Source organism: Pipistrellus kuhlii, unplaced genomic scaffold (assembly GCF_014108245.1).
Source record: "Pipistrellus kuhlii isolate mPipKuh1 unplaced genomic scaffold, mPipKuh1.p scaffold_m20_p_1, whole genome shotgun sequence".
NCBI lineage: Eukaryota > Metazoa > Chordata > Mammalia > Chiroptera > Vespertilionidae > Pipistrellus > Pipistrellus kuhlii.
The window spans coordinates 16,106,266-16,125,092 of record NW_023425404.1 but is presented as its reverse complement, the minus strand read 5'-3'; the positions used below and the strand labels follow the sequence as shown (position 1 = coordinate 16,125,092).

Below are 18,827 nucleotides of genomic sequence, written 5' to 3'. Positions count from 1 at the left end.
ATCCTGCATGGAAAACTCTGGTCAAAACCTTTCTTTAGCACAAACACACAGCATTCCGATGGCTTGCAACCCTCCTGATTCTCTAGGGCTGGCCCAGCGCCAGATGGGGGAATTTCAGCTCAGAAGGCCAGAGAGAAGTTTGCTGTCCCAGCTCCTGAGGTCTGGGTCATCTCCAGCACCACCATATTAAGACTTCAGTTTACTCTGCCACTCCTCCCCTACCCGCCACAGACTTGCTGCCTAAGCAAGGATCTGGAGGCCTCTGTCAGCCAGACCTGGCTTTTTCTTCTTCTTCTTCTTCTTCTTCTTCTTTTTTTTTTTTTTTAAAGCTCCCAGCTCTCAGTCTTTATAGACAGTTGGTTCCCCAAGTTGGAGGTGGTGTCCAAGGTTCCAAACTCAGCTTTAGTCAAGTTCACCATAATGGGGACACATTATTTTTTCCCTATGGTTTCAGACTAATAAACAGTAAATTCTTTCTCTAGACTCACTTTCTATATTCCTTGGCAGACCCCATCCAAAAAAGCCTTCCTATTATATGATGTGCATGCTGCTATCAACAAGCAATGAGACCAGAAAAGATATGCTAATGAAGCAAATGCTAGTGCTTTCTGTATACAAGGCACTGGTCCAAGCTAACTATATGCTCATTTAATTCTCTAACAATATGCCAAGACAGGCATTCTTTCCTCATTTTACAGATGAGGCTCTAAGCAGTTATACTCTTGTCAGAAATCCTGGCTCACCCACTGTTTCTGGTAGGCGCTTAAACTGACACGGGCAGAGCAAGGACGACGGGCCAGGTACAGGTCATCAGGGCAGAAAGCCATAGGTTCCTAGCAAAGGACAATTGTAGGGTGGGACCTTGCCTCCGGGGAGACCTTTCCTCCCCTAGCATATCGATGGTCACAAGGTTTGGATCCCCTGACCATTCCTCCCTAGAGATAACATCTAGGCCTCAGTTGGATTTCAACTCCTTGCCCAGAAAAGAAGCAAAACCAGACAAGTGACGCTAAGGCTGATGGCAGGATCAGCTGCATTGAATAACCCCTTGCCCTGGTGCTGACCAATCAATGAGTAGAAACTCCAACCCTAAAAGAATCCAGCTGGAAAGCTGCTGAATATTCTACTGAGATCTCCCCCTGGGACCTCCCCTAAAACCTTCATCCTTAACACCCTTAGGACAGAGGACCCAGGATACTCCCTCTTGGGTGCCGGTCCCTTCCCCATTGTCATCCCCTCAGACGTTACCATTGACTTCCTCATTCCCAAGCTCCAAGGGCCCTTCCTCGTTTCCAAAGCCCATTTCTTCTACGAGTTACTTGTACTTCTGTGATTTTCCAAACTTATAGTTTGAGTCTTGGCTCTGAATTCTTTTCTAGCCAAAACTCAAGTACTGAGGTTGCTGAACCCGGGTCCATTCTGATCCCACCAGTCTAGCACCTAACACCTGGTGCCATCCTCACCATCCCCAACTTGAGAATTCATGGAATTGGGGGGGGGGGGGGATCAGATTTCAGAGTTGAGAGGGACCTCTGTATTTGTTTTCAAGAATTTGAGTTAGGCTTAATAATTTAAGGAAAGGTCTTGGACAGACTAGAAATGTTAAAAAAAAAAAAAACACACACACACAAAACAACAACAACAAAAAACATTGACTCTGAGGCATAGAGAAAATTAGTGAAAAAGGTGGTGGGGGTTGGCCCCGAGTAGCATCGCTAACCTGTCTGGGAAGTCAAGTTGGAGGATGCTTGTTTCCCTATGAAAGCCTATGCCAATCACCAATAATCACACACTCACCTGTTTTAGGTATATAGTTGATTTAAGTGTGCTGGTGATAATCATTGCATGGAATTTATGCATTCTAGAAAAGAGAGCTGCTCCCAAGCCAATGCTGCATTTTTACTAATGCCCATTTTTATAAATGAAGACTTTTACTTGGGGATTTTTGAACAATCTTTTTTTTTTTTTTTTTTTAATATAGAGAATTAGAAACATAGATGAGAGAGATACATCGACCAGCCGCCTCCTGCACACCCCTCACCGGGGATGTGCCCGCAACCAATGTACATGTCCTTGACCGGAATCGAACCTGGGACCCTTGAGTCCGCAGACCGATGCTCCATCCACTGAGCCAAACCAGTTTTGGCGATTTTAAACAATCTTAATGACTAAGTGTTTCAGTCGCTGGTTCCTCTCCTGTTCAATGCTAGTTCTGTGGATCTGGAAAGCTGTTGAAGCCACCTGATACTTCATTTCTTCCACTCCAGTCTTCCTAATCCCCTTCCCTACAAATAAATGTCTTCCCCAGACCACAAGAATGACTCTCCTGCCTAAGGATCATGGGTCAGCACCCAGATTCCTCAGTGTTTTATCGACTTTATCCGGTATTGGGGTGACTAACAAAGCTGAATAGAAGGAGACTTGTAACTAGCATTCTGTACTTTAACTGGAATATCCCATTAGCTCATGGCATTGGGTTCCAGAAGTCATTTCCCAACTTTAGTCATTTGAAGTGCTAGACATCCCATTTCCTTACTGTGACTGTCTTACAGATCAGCCCTGCAGGGCCCTGCTGCTCGGCTCCAGTAAAACCTGTGTGAAGAGTGAGCAGCTCCTCCTGCTTGTTCCCGGCCATGTCAGAGCTGGGCCAGTGATGTTTCTCTTTGCCGCTAAACCTCCATTTTCAGAAGCATCTGATCACCTTTGCACTAACAGTAAAATGTAATGAGGGTACAGATGGCTCAGATTTTCTTTCATACACTTTTCTTCTGTTGCATGTGGAAAGCACTGTCTTTTAAAGAAATTCAAAAACAATTCCAAGCACTTGAATTCACATTATTTCATTCCAGGATGAGTACTCAAGGACAAACAAGCACTGAGACCGAAATCTCTCTTCTGAGAACCACACACCTTGTCCATTTTCCTGCTGCTGTGGGCAGGTCTGGACTCACGAACCCTATTTACCTAGTGGTTCATCCCTGGCACAGTGTCTTGCTCAGGTCCTAAGGGAAGACAGTCTTTCATTGGAAGGTCTATTTTCCTCACAAGAGTTTTGGCTGGCAAGATTTTTCAGTTAACTGGAGGCAGTTTTAGAGGCAGAATGTATAAGGCCTTTTGTTTGTTTTTCTTTTAAGAAAACAAGTTTGTAGTGCATGCCTGAGACAGGGCAGGAAAAGCAATCTGATATTTGGAAACATCAGAAAACATTTCTTTGGGGACTGTTTATAATGTTGCTTTACTGCCTCACTTGTTCAGTTCCAACTAATAATGTTTCCAGACCAAATAAATACCTCTGTGTATCCTACATTTTGTTGTTCAGATGTGGCATTTGTCCCAATACCTAGAAGTGACAGTGACCACTGGCCAGTTCTTCTTCTGGTCTTCAGTGTAGTTAAAAAAAAAAAAAAAAAAAAAAAAAAAAAAATATATATATATATATATATATATATATATATATATATATAATATTAAAAAATCAATATATTTATTGATTTTTTACCAAAAGGGAGAGGAATAGAGTTAGAAACATTGATGAGAGAGAAACATCAATCAGCTGCCTTTTGCACACCCCTTACTGGGATGTGCCCGCAACCAAGGTACATGCCCTAGAGCGGAATCGAATCTGGGACCCTTCAGTCCATAGGCTGACGTTCTATCCACTGAGACAAACCGGTCAGGGCTTCAGTGTAGTTTTGAATCAAGTTTCCAACTAGGCAAGAATTAAACCAGAAAAGAAATGTAAGAAGACAGGTGTCTAAGAAACCTAGTCTCCCCTGGAAGAGAAGAGGAAGCCATGAGAAGTGAATAACAGGTTTATTTGCATATACACAGGAGAAGAGTTAGCGCTGCTGGGAGAGGTGGGCTTGTGAGAAGGTAAGGCTTCAGCACAGGAAGGCACCTTGACAAGCAGGGGATTCCGGCTTAGAAAACCAAGCACAGTAGCAACCTTCATTTGCCCCAAGCCAACTACTCATTTACCTGCTGTCCTACCGACACAGGAATCACAAAACCAGGTGGAAAATAAAGTGGTGAGAAATGGTTTTATATATCTGGTCCAGCCAACTTAAAATGTTATGTGTAGGATGCAGAAAAAGACACGAGGCACTTTTGAATAGCTCTTGATCTAATGAGTGCCACAGTCCTGCTGGTAAAAAGACCTCTCCTGGAAGAATCTGGAGATTAAATGTGCTCCCACATTGGAGCCTCTATACTATGGGGGTTTGGGCAAAGGGATCCTGGAAGTGGTTCCAGCCAGGTTTCCAGGACCACAAGCACAGACAGATTTCTAAAAATAAGAGGGGAGTGGCCACAGAGACAAGCATCTCTCCTGCTCCTGTGGATATCCTGAGGGCCTATCTGTCTCCTGGCATGCTGACCCTGGGGTGCTGGGAAGAGTCTCTCTCAAGGATGAATGGCATCCTTACTAAAAAAGGATCTCTCTTGAATACTAAAGTTGAACCAGAATAAACTTTGACCTCTCTTTTGCGTACCCAAATGAGATGAAGGCTTTTTAACATGAAAAGACTAAATTCTGCATTTGGGAACAGTAACTAAGTGGCTAGTTCGCAAGGGAACTTGAACAACTTCTTTATTCTCCAGGAATATATGTGAATTGTCAGAGAAGTCAGAAAAGGATGCCTACTGATTGGATACCTGCTGATTAAATAAAACAAAAACATTAGGTATGCTGACTAGGAAGGGGAAGAGAAACACACACTGAATGATTATATCCTTTTTAGTATATAAAGGATTAAAAAATTCCAATTTAATAAATTTTGGAAAAGCAAATGTAAAATGACTTGGGCTTATAAAACCAGAATTTACAATTATCTGTGAATAGTCAAAAGACAAATCATAAAACCATTTTGATTACAAATCCAAAGCAATTCTAATGGTTACAGAACCATTTTTATTCCCCCAGTGAGATTACAAATGTTAAATTGTAAGCATCCCCACTGCTACTCACACTCCTTCAGCTCCGTCTCCTAAGACAGTTTTCACGCCCAAGTCACATCACACAGACGAGGCACATCTCTCCTTTCACACAGCTTAGCAAGCTATCTCCTTTTGGCTTAACCAACAACGTTCTATTTATAAATAACCCCTCTTCCCCCAGTGCCTAAATCCATCCGAGTCTCCATCCTGCACAGGCTGTCTCCCCTTGGTCCCAGTTCCAGTAGGACAGGTCCTCCTCTAAAAGGATCAGCGAGGCCACACCAGTCACACATTGGCTCCTGCCCACACCCAATGCCGCCTGGGCTCCTCGTTGTCTAGCACCTTTGTGCCCAAGAAAGTGATTGTGTTCTCCTCTCTCTCTTCCTCATTTCTTGCCACTATTCTCCTGCCTTTTCATGACTTCGATGACAAGATATCTGGTCATCCTTAGTCCTTCCTGTCTTGCACAACTCTTCATTGATAACCAAGTGACTGTAACTACCACTGCGACGCTGAAAATCTCTTGGTCTTTCCCCCTCTCAATGCAACAGAGTCTCTTCTAGGAGCCAGGAGTCTTAAACCAGTGACTCCTCTCTCTACACACTCTGCCTCCTAACAGACCTACGTAAGAAGAATCTGTTACTTCAAGACGTCCACTGCTCTGCAAGATCTAGTCAGAGCACCACAGCCTCTGCCAATTGCAAGCCTGGGGGAAGATGCTAGGTCCACCAATTCTCATCAATCATTTTGGGTTGAGTTAAATTAATAGAGTACCACGCTCTGCTCTTTACTACACTTTTTAACACACATATAACATCCACTTTAGTAGGTTGAGCACAAAGTTCTTGAGAGCTATCTTTCCCCCTTCTTTCAATATGCCTCGACACCATCCCATGGGGCCAAGGAAGTGTCTGCGGGCATTCTGAGTGTCTCTTAGAACTAAGTATCTAACTGATTAAAGTGTCACCCACAACTAGTTATGTTGTATGGCCTCCATGTAGTATGTGTTGCAGCATCACTCAATTTGTAATCAGTGAAATTTATCAGAGATCTATGTTCTCTTGAATCCCATCTTAAGTGCTAACCTCTTATTGGCATTAAAAATGCTTCACTTTTAGTACGTCTATGTTAAATGCTCAATGTAGAAGTGCTACTGAGAGAAAACATGGAAGATTTCTTTAAAAAGGAACCATGCTTTCCTTTCCAGCACAGCCAATGGGCTGAAGGCCTGTCTCTACTCTCCTCCCTAGTCTTTCAGCACAAATCCACTACTTACTGGCAGCACAACCTGACTTAGCAGGTACTCATCATTAAGACCAGAACACCTATGGCATGTAAACAAAGTGAGATGGCAAAAAACACAGATCCATAGATCCTTTTCTGATGGAGAACTAAGGACAAGTCTGAAACAATGAGTTCACGCGTACCAGTGTACACACACACAAGAACAAATCAAATGTCTCAACAAGGGTTTACTTTGACGGAATCTAATCTGCACAGGTACACTAGGCTCAAGTTTGACTAGAAAGGAGTCACTTGGATTTTCCCCCTTTCTTAGCACAGCACAAGCCAATGGACAACTAAACATCAGACCCATTGTTGAATAGAAGGGAGCAGCATCAGACACAAAATTCAGGCCCTGGTTTTATGTGCCTTTAATACTTTTTTTTCCTTTCCTCTGTATTCACTAAACAGGATTAAAAATTTTTTTGTAAAGCTCCTTTTTGTAGCTTTTTGTTTTCCCTTTGTATTTATCATGTTTTTAGTTTCTTCTCTGAAGAGGAATTCTCTGAATCTGTATCTTCCAATTCGACTCGGTGCCTTTTGAGGCCACCATGGCCATGAACAGCCCTGCTGCTGTCTATGCCTGGGGGGTCAGGAGGGTCCTCTCTCATTTCAGCAATGGGGGTCTCACAGGCCATTTCAGACCCACAACAATCTTTGTGTAGGAGACCTCCTGTCAGGGACAAATTGTGCTCAGTGTCTGAATGTCCTGGAGAAGAGCAGGCCACTGCTTCCAGCTCCCCAAAGTTCTGTCCATTGTTGTGAGGGTGAGGGGGGCGAGGGTGTAAGTGTCCATTATTGTGGTTGGCACAGATGGTGTCGAGGCTTCTCTCTTCACTGTCGTCAGATTGGGTCCTGGGACAGTTGCCAGACTCACTGTTGAGAGTAGAGCCAGATGCCTTGGGGACAGGAGGAGAGGACGGCTCCTCGGCCCGGCTGCTCAGGGCCTTGCTCAGAGCCTTCCCATTGAGCTTCTTGGTTTCAAAAGAGTGTTCTATGGAGCCACCATTGTTAGTGTCCTGAGCGGTGTCCTCTGGTGCCTCTGCCCAAGAGTGGCCACTGTGCTCATGGCCTGGGGCAATGCTGGGATTTTTAGCGGAAGTCCCTTCTTTTAAAGCATCCTTGCTGTGGCCTTCAGGGGGTAGGTCCTGGTTCCTCTGGGCTGCCAAGGTGTTTAGACAGGTTTCCTTCCTGGAGGAAGGGCCCGGGCTGTCCTCTGCTTCCCCAGACACCAGGGAGCTCTCTCCGTCCTTATTTGAGTAGGAGATATAGGAGTAGCGGAGCCACTTGTAAGCTTTGTAAATCTTGCGCTCAACTGACTCAATGTCTGAAGTTGGTGATGCCCGGCCTGGCTGCATCTCCAGAGCAGAAGTGCTCCGCTCGGGAGAGGAGGTGGGGGAGGAGGAGAGGTCATCCACTTTGATCTGGGGATAATCATAGTTGTCTTCTCCAATGTAGGTGTTGGCGGGCTTGGGCGGCGCAGGGGGCTTCTCTTCTCGGGGCGCCTTTTGCCGGCGCCGCATGGCATTCCGCTGCCGGGTGGACGTTCGGCGTTCGTTCAGTTCCTCCTCGTCCTCGGAGCTGCTAGAGCTGCTGGAGCTGCTGGACTCATCTTCGGGGCTGGGAGACCGAGGCCGGGGGAAGAGATCCGTGTCCAGTTCAACCTCACAGGCATTTTCTTCAGAGTCCGACTCATTGGAGAGCGCCAGGAGGCGTTTGTCCTGGTATCGCCGCAGGGACGACAGGCGCTGCTGGCGGGAGGTTGCGTCCTCGCAAGCGGGAGGCGGAGGAGTGGCGGCCACTGTGTTGGAGGTGGTGACCCGCAGGGGCCCCAGGTGGAAGGCGCCGTCTGCGGACTCGTCCACTGTGGGCGGCGGGGACCGGGGCAGCGAGGCCGAGGACTCGGAGTCGGTATAGCCCGAGCGCTCGCTGACCCCTGCGTGCAGCTGGAGGATGGTGCTCTCGCTCAGGTCGCTGTCGGAGTCAGAGCTCCAGCCCTCGATCTCGCGGCGCACCAGCGAGTCAAAGAAGGCCATCATCCGAGGGTCCTCCTGCACAGACTGGTTGGCATAGTCGTGCGACAGGCCACTCCCACTGTTCAGCACGAGGCTGATGTACTCTTCGTGGGTGTAGAGGCAGCGGGAGTCATCCTCAATCCGACCGTCCAGGTCTCCTGTACATCCTGGCTGCTTGTACGGGCTCCAGATCTGCACAGAGGGTGAAAACAAGACCAAGGCGGGCTGATTGGCAAGTATTCTAAACCTGGTGGCCACAGAGAACACCAAGGCAGAGCTTTCCCAGACCCTTCCTGTCATTTAGCCAGGATTTGTCAACCAACTTTAAAAATAGTCTTCATCAGACTGGAATATATTGGGGCACATATGAAAACTGAGGCTTCTAACATCAGATATGGGGAAAAGCCTTGTCTAGGCCACAGCACTAATCAGGAGTCCTAAATCCTGTCTCTAGGCCCATGATAATCACCCACCATCTCCCCCAAAATACATCTGCCTCTTTCACTTCCTCTATTAGTAGAATGCAAATTATAATACTCCCCTCATAATCTCAGAGGATACACGAGGATTTAAGATTGGCCAATGTGTTTAAAACTCAGAAGACTGAAGCTGTGCACAGAGAGAGGCACCACTTTGCTGAAGCGAAACAGATCCAGCAGTCAGTCCTCTGTGACAGTTAATATTTTAGCCTCTAACTCCACTTCTCTCCAACTGTAACATTTCTATTTTTAACTAATGGGAATTGCTTATGGAGCTTGATGAGAATAGCCAACTGCCTACATTGCACTTCCCTCTTGGACATGCAGACATTAGTTACCCAGGAAACTGGGTTCTCTTAACCCAGGGAGTTGCTGGCTTGCTCCTCAACTCTTCTGTTACTGCAGGAATAGAGGGCACCCCTCACCCCAAGACTGCAGCCTCATCCCGTAACATCCCTCCACTCCATGGCCAGAAACATGGATTCACAGCTAAAATGTGGCTAACCTAGGATTCAAACTCAGGTCTGTCTAAATGCAAAGGCCCAACTTAACAAGCTGAATAAATTATGCAAAAATCAAGTTCAAGGTAATTAAGCTGTCACTGCAAATGAAGACGATTAGCTTCACCTGACTGCCAGACTGGTCCACAGAGCAGCACAAAGAAGCTTGGTTAGATCGGCTAGTAGCCATGGCAACTCAGATAAAATTCTAGGCGATTTTCTTGTCTGACAGGCTGGTGTCTATCTTTAGCTGGCACCGAACCCAGAAAACAGTGGCTCCTCATTCCCTATGCTCTGTTAAGACAATGGCTTCATTTCCCCAAAGCTATCCAAAGTCAAATTTGCCTCCATAAATTTACTGGAGCCTGTTCCCTCCATGCTTTACTTGAAGTCCTGGTTGGCAGTGCTTCATTGGAGGACCCCCATTTCAAAAGGGGCTGAGGAAACCTTGAAGGTTAGCTCTCTACCAATTCCCAACTCAGACTCATTCCTCCTCAGCTGTGCCCTGCCTACAACTAACTCCTCAGCTGTTCTCCCCCCTCCAGCTACATAATCTCACCCAGGGGAGTTTGAATGCAGTGGTTCTCAGAAAATCACCTGAAGAATAATTACAACATTAAATCCTGAGCCCCACCCACCTTTAAAGATTCTGATTCAATAAGTCATGGGGGAGGTGTCAGGGTTCTTAAAACTTTTTTAAAACATATTTTTATTGATTTCAGAGAGGAAGGAAGCGGGAGAGAAAGAACCATCAACGATAAGAGAGAATCACTGATTGGTGGTCTTCTGCATACCCCGGATTGGGGATTAAGTCCACAACCCAGGCACGTGCCCTTGATCGGAATCGAACCTAGGACCCTTCACTCCACAGGCGTACACTCCACCCACTGAGCCAAATCGGCAAGGGCCAGGGATCTGAATTTTTAACAAGCATTCAAGGAATGAGCAAGTGGAGGGGAACTAACTTATAAGAAACACTAGAATATAGTTAGTAGAAAATAAGTAGCAGGAAATAACAGATTTAGCTAAAGAATCTTAAATCCTTTGTGAGATTCAATGTTTCAGAAACATTTAAACAGGGCCTTCAGCACAGGCTCAACCTATAAATTATTATCTCTGAGAACAGATGTCCAAGGGAATAGAAGTTTAGTGGCTTAGAAAGGAAAATGAGGCAAAGCCCTTAGGATGTTTTGTGGTGCTACACTATATTCTGGACCAAATCTCACACTTCCCCAGTTTAAAAAATGGTAAAATGTTACCAACCATGTGGTCAAACATGAGCTAAATCTATATGCACTTCACAGAAACTCAGAATTTGTTAACAGAAGCACAAAGTATTATTAGCAAGATGCTGGTCTAACAACCCAAAAAGCTAGTTTTGAGGTACTAATCTACTACCCAGAGCCCTACGTCTTCACTTAAGGAATGAAAACCAAAACACTGAAAGTCAGCTTTTATTTGGACTCTGGAATACATTAAGCTGAGGCAAACTTTCATTCCTTAAGCTTGGAGTAATGGAACAGGAGACTTGAGTGTGGGTTTTCACTCAGCTCCTAGTTAGCTGCTGACCTTGGGTGAAGCTCAGCTCCCTCATCTAAGCAGTGAATAGATGTAACAGATTACCCAATCCTAAAGTTCAGAGCAAAACAAAGCCCTCATCATAGACAGCCAGTTTTTTAGACTCAGGAGACTTGTAGCAGAGCTGCTGGAGCAGGTAGAACAGATAGGAACCCCAGCCCCACTGCATGTCCTTTTCTCTCCTGTATAAAGGTCCCTTTTCTCAGCTGTAGAAATAAGGATCATTCCTACAGTTCATACCAAAACACCAATAAATGAGGTACTTTCTCTTTCATTTAGCAGATGAATGCCTCAATCAGAAAGTTTCAGACTCATCCTCAAAGAGACTTTTGAACACAAGAAGTACTGATGGTCCCTATTATCGTAGTCCTCCATCATCCATAATATAAATTTCAAGCTTTTGTGAAATTGTTTATTTATTTACAATGAAAGATAGCTTAGACATGCCTCCTCATAGGGCAAGGCTCTTGAGAAAAGGAAGAGGGATGAGCAGCTCTCTTTTTTCAAGTCCAGTGTAAAGTTTAGCTCCAGAGACTGTTAATGAAAAGGGTACAGTTCAATTCTTATTCAAATGCTCTTCACATTCTTTAATCTGGCCCACCTCCAGCCTACCTTTCCAGCCTTATATCTTAATCCTCCCTTTTTGTGCTCTCCACTTTGGCCAAACATGATCATTTTGGCCTAAACCGGTCCTATACTTTGCTGGTTCTGAGCATTTATTCATAAGCACAATGCTTGGAACACAGTAGGTGATCAATAAATATTTGTTGATTCAATGAAGTAATTAAATATCCATCCCCTTCAATTAGAATGTCCTTCCAATATTACTCTTCTTCTTCTTTTTTTTTTTTTTTTTGCAGTCTTTATTCTTCAAAATCTAGTTCAAATATTACATAAACTGAGATTCCTCCATATGGGGAAAAATATCTCTCCTCCCACAGCATTTTTTGATGTCTCTTGAATACCTATTGCATTTCCCATTATCTTCTTTTTCTTTTTCCTTTTTTCTTCCTTCCTTCCTTCCTTCCTTCCTTCCTTCCTTCCTTCCTTCCTTCCTTCCTTTTTTTTCTTAAATATATTTCTTTATTGATTTCAGAGAGGAAGGGAGAGGGATAGACAGATAGAAAAATCAATGATGAGAATCATTGATCGGCTGCCTCCTGCAATGTGCCCTTGGCTGGAATCGAACCTGGGACCCTTCAGTCCACAAGCTGATGCTCTATCCACTTAGCCAAACTGACTAGGGCACATTATCTTTATTTCTTGTCTCTCCTACCAGCTCATCAATTCCCAGGGGATTTGCATTACTTTTCTTTCCTTTGTGTTCCCTGTAGGGTCTAGCACAAATGGCACACAAAAGTTATATCACACATAAGGGGTGAATAAATATTGGTCTTTGAGGGAAAAAAAGTCAGTATTTGCTCTGCTGGTGTAGCTCAGTGACTGAGCGTTGACCTATGAACCAGGAAGTCACAGTTTGATTCCCAGTCAGGGCACATGCCCAGGCTGGGAGCTCGATCCCCAGTAAGGAGCATGCAGAAGGCAGCCAATTAATGATTCTCTCTCATCACTGATGTTTATATCTCTCTCTTTCTCTCTGAAATCAATAAAAGATATTTTAAAAAAATATTATTTGTCCCACTTTGCGTTTAATTACAAAATAGACCCCTCTTTTGCTAAATGTGAGCATTCAGGGGGACAGAAAACCTGTTATGGGTGAGAAAAGGCTGGCCCTGACAATAGGGATTCTTCTTTGGGCTAGAAAGGCAGCAGTGAAGGACAAACAGGGAGAAGGTGGAATAAAGTTGAGAGAGAGAAAAGCAGGTGTCAGGGTGGACTAGAGCATGGTGGGATGATCTTCTTTGAGCCACTGACCTTCTCAGAAACAGCAACTAGGAAAGTGACATTTATTAAAACAGTAAATTTATAAGCACAGGTAAATCATAGGCTCTCCTGGGTGACAACTCATGGTTAGTGTTTTCACTTAACAGACAGGAGACAGACTCAAAAAGCTGCTTGAGGGTACCAACTGACTTAATGTTTCAAATGGCTTAATGTGCTTCCTGGTGGGACAAGATTGAGATCCTACTGGAACCTAGAAGCAGTAAGCTCTATAGTTTAGTCTGGATAACCTCACAGAGAAACATTTTCTTCTTTCTCTTCTGAGAGCTTGGCTAGTTTCCAACCTATGACCTTTAGGGTAAGGATTCCAGTTGACTAAATAGTAATTGGGGAGACTCAGCACAGAAGCATCCAAGATTGTACAGTCATGCAGGAAATTTTCTTCTAAAGGAGATGCCCAAGCAGAGCTCTCTGAGAAAAAGAATGATGTCAACAGACCTGGAGAGGGCATGCCAACACATTAGTCATAGGCCAAAGCAGAAGGGAAAGCAATGCGAGGGACAAGGTCAATTCAATGACTGCCCAAGTCAAGGACTACTGAGATGATCAAATCTAGCAGAACATCAGGCTGCCAGCTTGCTGCCTTCCCACTAGCATGGTGAATGTGGCAGTGCTCTGGGAAGAACAAAGAACAGGGTTCTATCCTACTTTACCACTAAGTAGCTATGTAATTAACATCAACCAGTTAATCCTATCTAATAAAAGAATAATATGCAAATTGACCATCACTCCAACACATAAGATGGCTGCCTCATGTGGACACAAGATGGCCACCAGGGGAGGACAGTTGGGAGGGACAGGCCTGCGAGGGAGGGCAGTTGGGGGCAATCAGGCCAGCAGGGGAGGGCAGTTTGGAGGAACCACGCCTGCAAAGGGAGGGAGTTGGGGGCAATTAAGCCTGCAGGGGAGGGCAGTTAGGGGTGACCAGGCCGGCAGAGGGAAGTTGGGGGCAATTGGGCCTGCAGGGAAGGGCAGTTGGGGGAAGTGGGGGAAGGACCTAGGCCTGCAGGGGAGGCCAGTTGGAGGGGGACCAGGGCTACAGGGGAAGGCAATTAGGGACAGCCCCAACTGGCCCGATTTCTGGCCAGGCCAAGGGATCCCACTAGTGTATAAATTCATGCACTGGGCCTCCAGTATTTGAATAAATGACAATACATTGTTTTTTTTATCTAAAAAAAAAAAAAAAAAAAAAAAGTCCTGAAAGGAGGTAAGTTTTAAATATTTTTAAAATCAATTTTTCGCTGAAACCGGTTTGGCTCAGTGGTAGAGCGTCGGTCTGCGGACTGAAAGGTCCCGAGTTCGATTCCGGTCAAGGGCATGTACCTTGGTTTGCAGGCACATCCCCGATAGGGGGTGTGCAAGAGGCAGCTGGTCGATGTTTCTCTCTCATTGACGCTTCTAGCTCTCTATCTCTCTCCCTTCCTCTCTGTAAAAAATCAATAAAATATATATTTTTTAAAAATCAATTTTTCAATATTTTGTAAAATGTCAAAATAATTGAGAATTTTGCCGAAACAGGTTTGGCTCAATGGATAAAGCGTTGGCTTGGGGACTGAAAGGTCCCGGGTTCGATTCCGGTCAAGGGCATGTACCTTGGTTGCAGGCATATCCCCAGTAGGGGGTGTGCAAGAGGCAGCTGATCGATGACTCTCTCTCATTGATGTTTCTAACTCTCTCTTCCTTCCTCTCTGTACAAAATCAATAAAAATGTATTTATTAAAAAAATAAATAAATAATTGAGAATTTTGATAGACTGTTAGTATGTTTATATATGAGGTCCTACATACATTTCTTCCAACTGTGAATTGTAACAATCTCTCTAAAAGGACAGAAAAGGAAGTTGCCTCACCTTGATAATCTTCTCTACACCAGAAGAGCAGATCATGTAGGTGTGGGGGTTAAATCGGACCTGGTTAACAATAGACCGATGCCCTTTCAGCACCATGAAGGCTCCATTGACCACTCTACCAATGCCACCTGGGAAGACAGAAGGAAACAAAAATCAAAAGAGAAAAGTATATATGTTCCAGTAATGGCAGGCAAACAGCTCTGAACTGGAGTCAAGTTTCTTTATTAACTATTCCACCAGCAGATAGCTTAATCTTACAGATAAAGTTGCTATGGGAAGAGGGAAGATGACATATCTCTCAGCATATGTGCTCTTACCGAGAGCCTTTATTTAGCCTTTAAGCATTGCCCACGCCCACCCACTGTAATTCCATTGTCAATGAAGCTACATCCACCTAAAACATTTCATAAGCTTTTTGATACCAAGATAGCATCCAAGTGTTACCTTAGAAAAAGCCAGTCATGAGCAAAATGAGACTGAACTGCTCTGGAACAGTTAGGCAGCTGAGCCAGGAACAAGCAGAACCAGAAGCATGTAATTATTCAAATGCACAAAAACATCTCTGGTCCATTTGCTCTCAATTTCTATGATACAGACAGTGAACAAAACAAACAAATATAAAAAAACCACTGGGAAATAATGGAAGAAAATATATACTTTTATTTGTTTGTTTGTTTGTTTGTTTATTTCCCTGATAGAAGGGAAGAACTAAGGAAAAAGGGAGGAGATTTGGGTCACTTTCATAATAAGCAGAGCCCAAGTTTTGAGAATCTGAAGTTAGAGTGTGTAGGCCTTAAAGACATCGCATATGGATTAAAATCAAGAGGCCACAATAGAAAGTTGTACTTTAAAGACCATCCCCAAAACTTCTTTCTTCAATGGCTAAGAAAAGTACTGGAGGCCTGGAACTTGCACCATAAATGTATGTCATCATTTATGAACTTAGGATAATTGCAAAGGTTCAACCTCACTGGTCAGGACATCACAGTCACACAAAATACATGCACCCAAACTTCTGAGCAACCGTCAACAAACAGCTCAGTACATACAGGCCAACCTGTGACCCTGGCAAACTGGCAAATATGATGCATTCAGACACAGACACTTATCTAAGCAATAAATACCTTCTTAGTCTCTACCAGGAGCATGGCATACCCTAGAAACTATACCCTAGTAGTCTAGTTTCAACTCCACATTCCATACCATCGCACTCCCAACCCCACCTTGCTCAAATATCATTCCAAACACGTATTTTTTCGGTGTTTGGAAGGAATATGACTAAAACATCACTTCTCTAGAAACATTCTGGCTCTGGGGAGGGGGTCCTCTGCTTTTGGAATCCCAATACAACTCCTCTTTTGCCTCATGGAAGATATTCCTCTTTATTGCCATGTAAATATACATATATTTTTTATAACATCAAGGTCTCAGACTGTACTTATCTGTCCCTTGGCAGTGCCAACTTATGCAGGACTAGGTGCTTACTCTACTTGGTGGGTGACAAAAATATCCTTTGACTAAACCCCCACCACATATTTGACATTACTAATATTTGAATTACCCAGGATGGATAATACATTTAAAGCTATTACTATCTCAGCCTAACACCAAATTTGCTAATATGCCATAAAGGAAAAGAGTGACTAGTCATAGAGCTATTATGATTTTATGAAGAAAAGTAGGATCAGAAAAGGTTAAGCACCAAAGTAGGATGCCACGACGGAATCCCCTAGACAGCCTCAGTGCCCCGCATTCCTAGGCTGGAGTGAGGGGAGGGAAGAGTAACATGAGTCTACTCAAAATAAAAGGGATCCATGGGAATCTAAAACAGTTGTCTTAATAGAGGAATCTCACCACCACCAAGGAATTCCTTCAAGTCTAATTTTGTTCTATATGAGGTTGATTCAACAAATAGCATTCCTGCTCACAATCTCTTCTGAATTCTATGTTTAACAACATCCTACTCTTATCTATACCCCCATGGGGGTGGGTCACTAGCAAAGAAACTTCAGGTTAAACCTAGTACCAATCTCTTGTTTAATCCTACTGCCTCCAAGAGAAGGAATTGAAGTAATTCAAAAATTTAAGTGACTTCTTCCAAGTCATACAGCTAGTAAATGTCAGGACTAGGATTTGAATCAGAGTCTATTTGGCTATCAGGCCTAATCTACTACCTTTCCACCATATTGGTAGCCTTAAAAAAATTTGAATAAGAATGAAGTTAAAAGTTCATAACTGATTTCCAAATCTTTCTAAATTTTATCTTTTTAAAAAATATATATATTTTATTGATTTTTTATAGAGAGGAAGGGAAAGGGAGAGAGAGTTAGAAACTTCGATGAGAGAGAAACATCTGCCTCTTGCACACCCCCTACTGGGGATGTGCCTGCAACCAATGTACATGCCCTTGACCGGAATCGAACCTGGGACCTTTCAGTAGTCAGACCGACGCTCTACCACTGAGCCAAACCGGTTTCGGCTAAATTTTATCTTATAGATTGGTTTTCTTTTTTCTTTTTTTTTTCTTCTTTGAGAGAGAGAGGAAGGGAGAGGGAGAGAGAAACATTGATGTGAAAGTAAAAAATCAATTGACTGCCTCCTGAATGCTCCCGACCAGGGACTGAACCAGCAACCTTTTGTGCACCAGGCAACAGCCAACCAACTGAGCCACACTAGCCAGGGCTGGTTTTCTTTTTAAGTCCTGAATTTAAATGGGGTATCAATGCTTGAAAATTCCAGACCATGGAAAAAACCGTTTCTATTACTCCTTCGTGCACTGTGACCTCATCTGGTTTCTCTTCTTGGTAACAATCCTATATAATAAAAGCCTAATATGCTAAGTGTCCGGTCGTCTGTTCAACCAATCAAAGCATAATATGCTGTAGACAGCGCCTGGGAAGGCACATGGGCATTTCTTTAAATTGTTGTCAGCTGAGTCCAAGGCAATTGGCAGAGCTGCATCTTGGATACACATTCCCCAAGAAGGCAGAAAGTGTTATCAGCTTGGCCTTTAAATCAGCCCAGGTGTCGAGGTAGCAGGCTTAGATACGTAAATCCAGTCAAGCACCAGGAATGGGTGCCTACTCAAGAATGCAAATAAGCTCCTTTGATCTTAAGTTTTAGTGATACTTCCCGGTATTTGGGGGTATAAAATAAATGCACTGCATGGGCTCAGGGTCCTGTCCCTCCATCAAAGTGGCAGTGTCCCACCTGGCTCCCAGCTTACTTCTATTTCTGCGTCTTATTCTCTTTCTTTTATTTCTTAATCCCCAGCTCCTCCACTCAGGAACTGGACTCGTTCCTTTCCTATGCTGGACTTGGGAGAGAAACAGCTCTACAATATGCTAAGGCTGCTCAACCGCTTGCTATGACATGCACCGACCACCAGGAACAGACAGCAGTCGACCAGTCACTATGACATGCATTGATCATCAGGGGCAGATGCTCCAACCAGCAGGTTAGTTTGCTACTGGGGACTGAACGAAATGGGCCAGACACACCCTGGATCCCTCTCGCAGTCCCTCCCTGGCTGGCCAACCTCCCACATCCCTCCTCAGCCCTGATCATATCCAGTGGGGTCCCTCAGCCTGGCCTGTGCCCTCTTGCAATCCCGGACCCCTCAGAGGATGTCAGAGAGCCAGTTTCAGCCCAATCCTGCAGACCAGGCCGCGGGACCCCATTGGTGCACAAATTTGTGCACTGGGTCTCTAGTTTTAATATGAAGTCTTCTCTCTTCTTTCCGTCCAAACTGATACCTAGAAAGTCTGAAAAAGAGGAGGAAGCCAATAGACCAAGAGACTGATAGTGTAAACAACTACAGGAAAAATTATTGTTTCCATTTGTTTAAAGTAACCAAAGCTATGTACATAGAATCATAGCAATGAAAGGGCTTCAGAAAGGTTCTCTATAGTTCCTTTTCTGGTTTCCAGGTTTCAAGTGATGGCTACAGCTGCTACTATATAGTTAGACCCAATGATTTTTCAGAGAATAAATTTTATCAGTTCTGGAGATTTGAGTAATTCAGATAGATTTCTTTATTCTGAAATGGCTAAAGCAAAAATAGTAGTATCAGTAAGAACTTGGTGTCTCCTCTCCTCCATTACTTACCCAGACCCTGCCCATCATTAGATGGATCAAGTTGAAAGGAGTTAGGCAGAGATTATTTCTCCCAACAACTTCACAACCTATATAGTCCCCTGAAGGTCATCTCTAGACTATAGGTTAGGGGCCTGGTGAGGATCAACCTCACCCATGGTTACCAAACGAAGCCATGACCTAATCATTA

The 18,827-nt window shown here is 44.1% G+C and overlaps 1 protein-coding gene across 3 annotated transcripts in view; it reads right to left on the bottom strand.

The window, feature by feature from the left end:
• Positions 1-3,796: 3,796 nt before the first annotated feature.
• The window catches only part of DCAF5 (DDB1 and CUL4 associated factor 5), a 102,664-nt gene continuing 87,633 nt past the window's right edge, over positions 3,797-18,827 (bottom strand). For all 3 annotated transcript variants that reach the window (XM_036433170.2, XM_036433161.2, XM_036433154.2), the window contains 2 exons: positions 14,543-14,670; positions 3,797-8,426 (listed from right to left, as the gene is read on the bottom strand). In XM_036433170.2, coding sequence (XP_036289063.1) covers positions 6,690-8,426; positions 14,543-14,670 — 1,865 coding nt within the window. In that variant the 3' untranslated portion in view covers positions 3,797-6,689. The remainder of the gene's footprint in view (positions 8,427-14,542; positions 14,671-18,827) is intronic.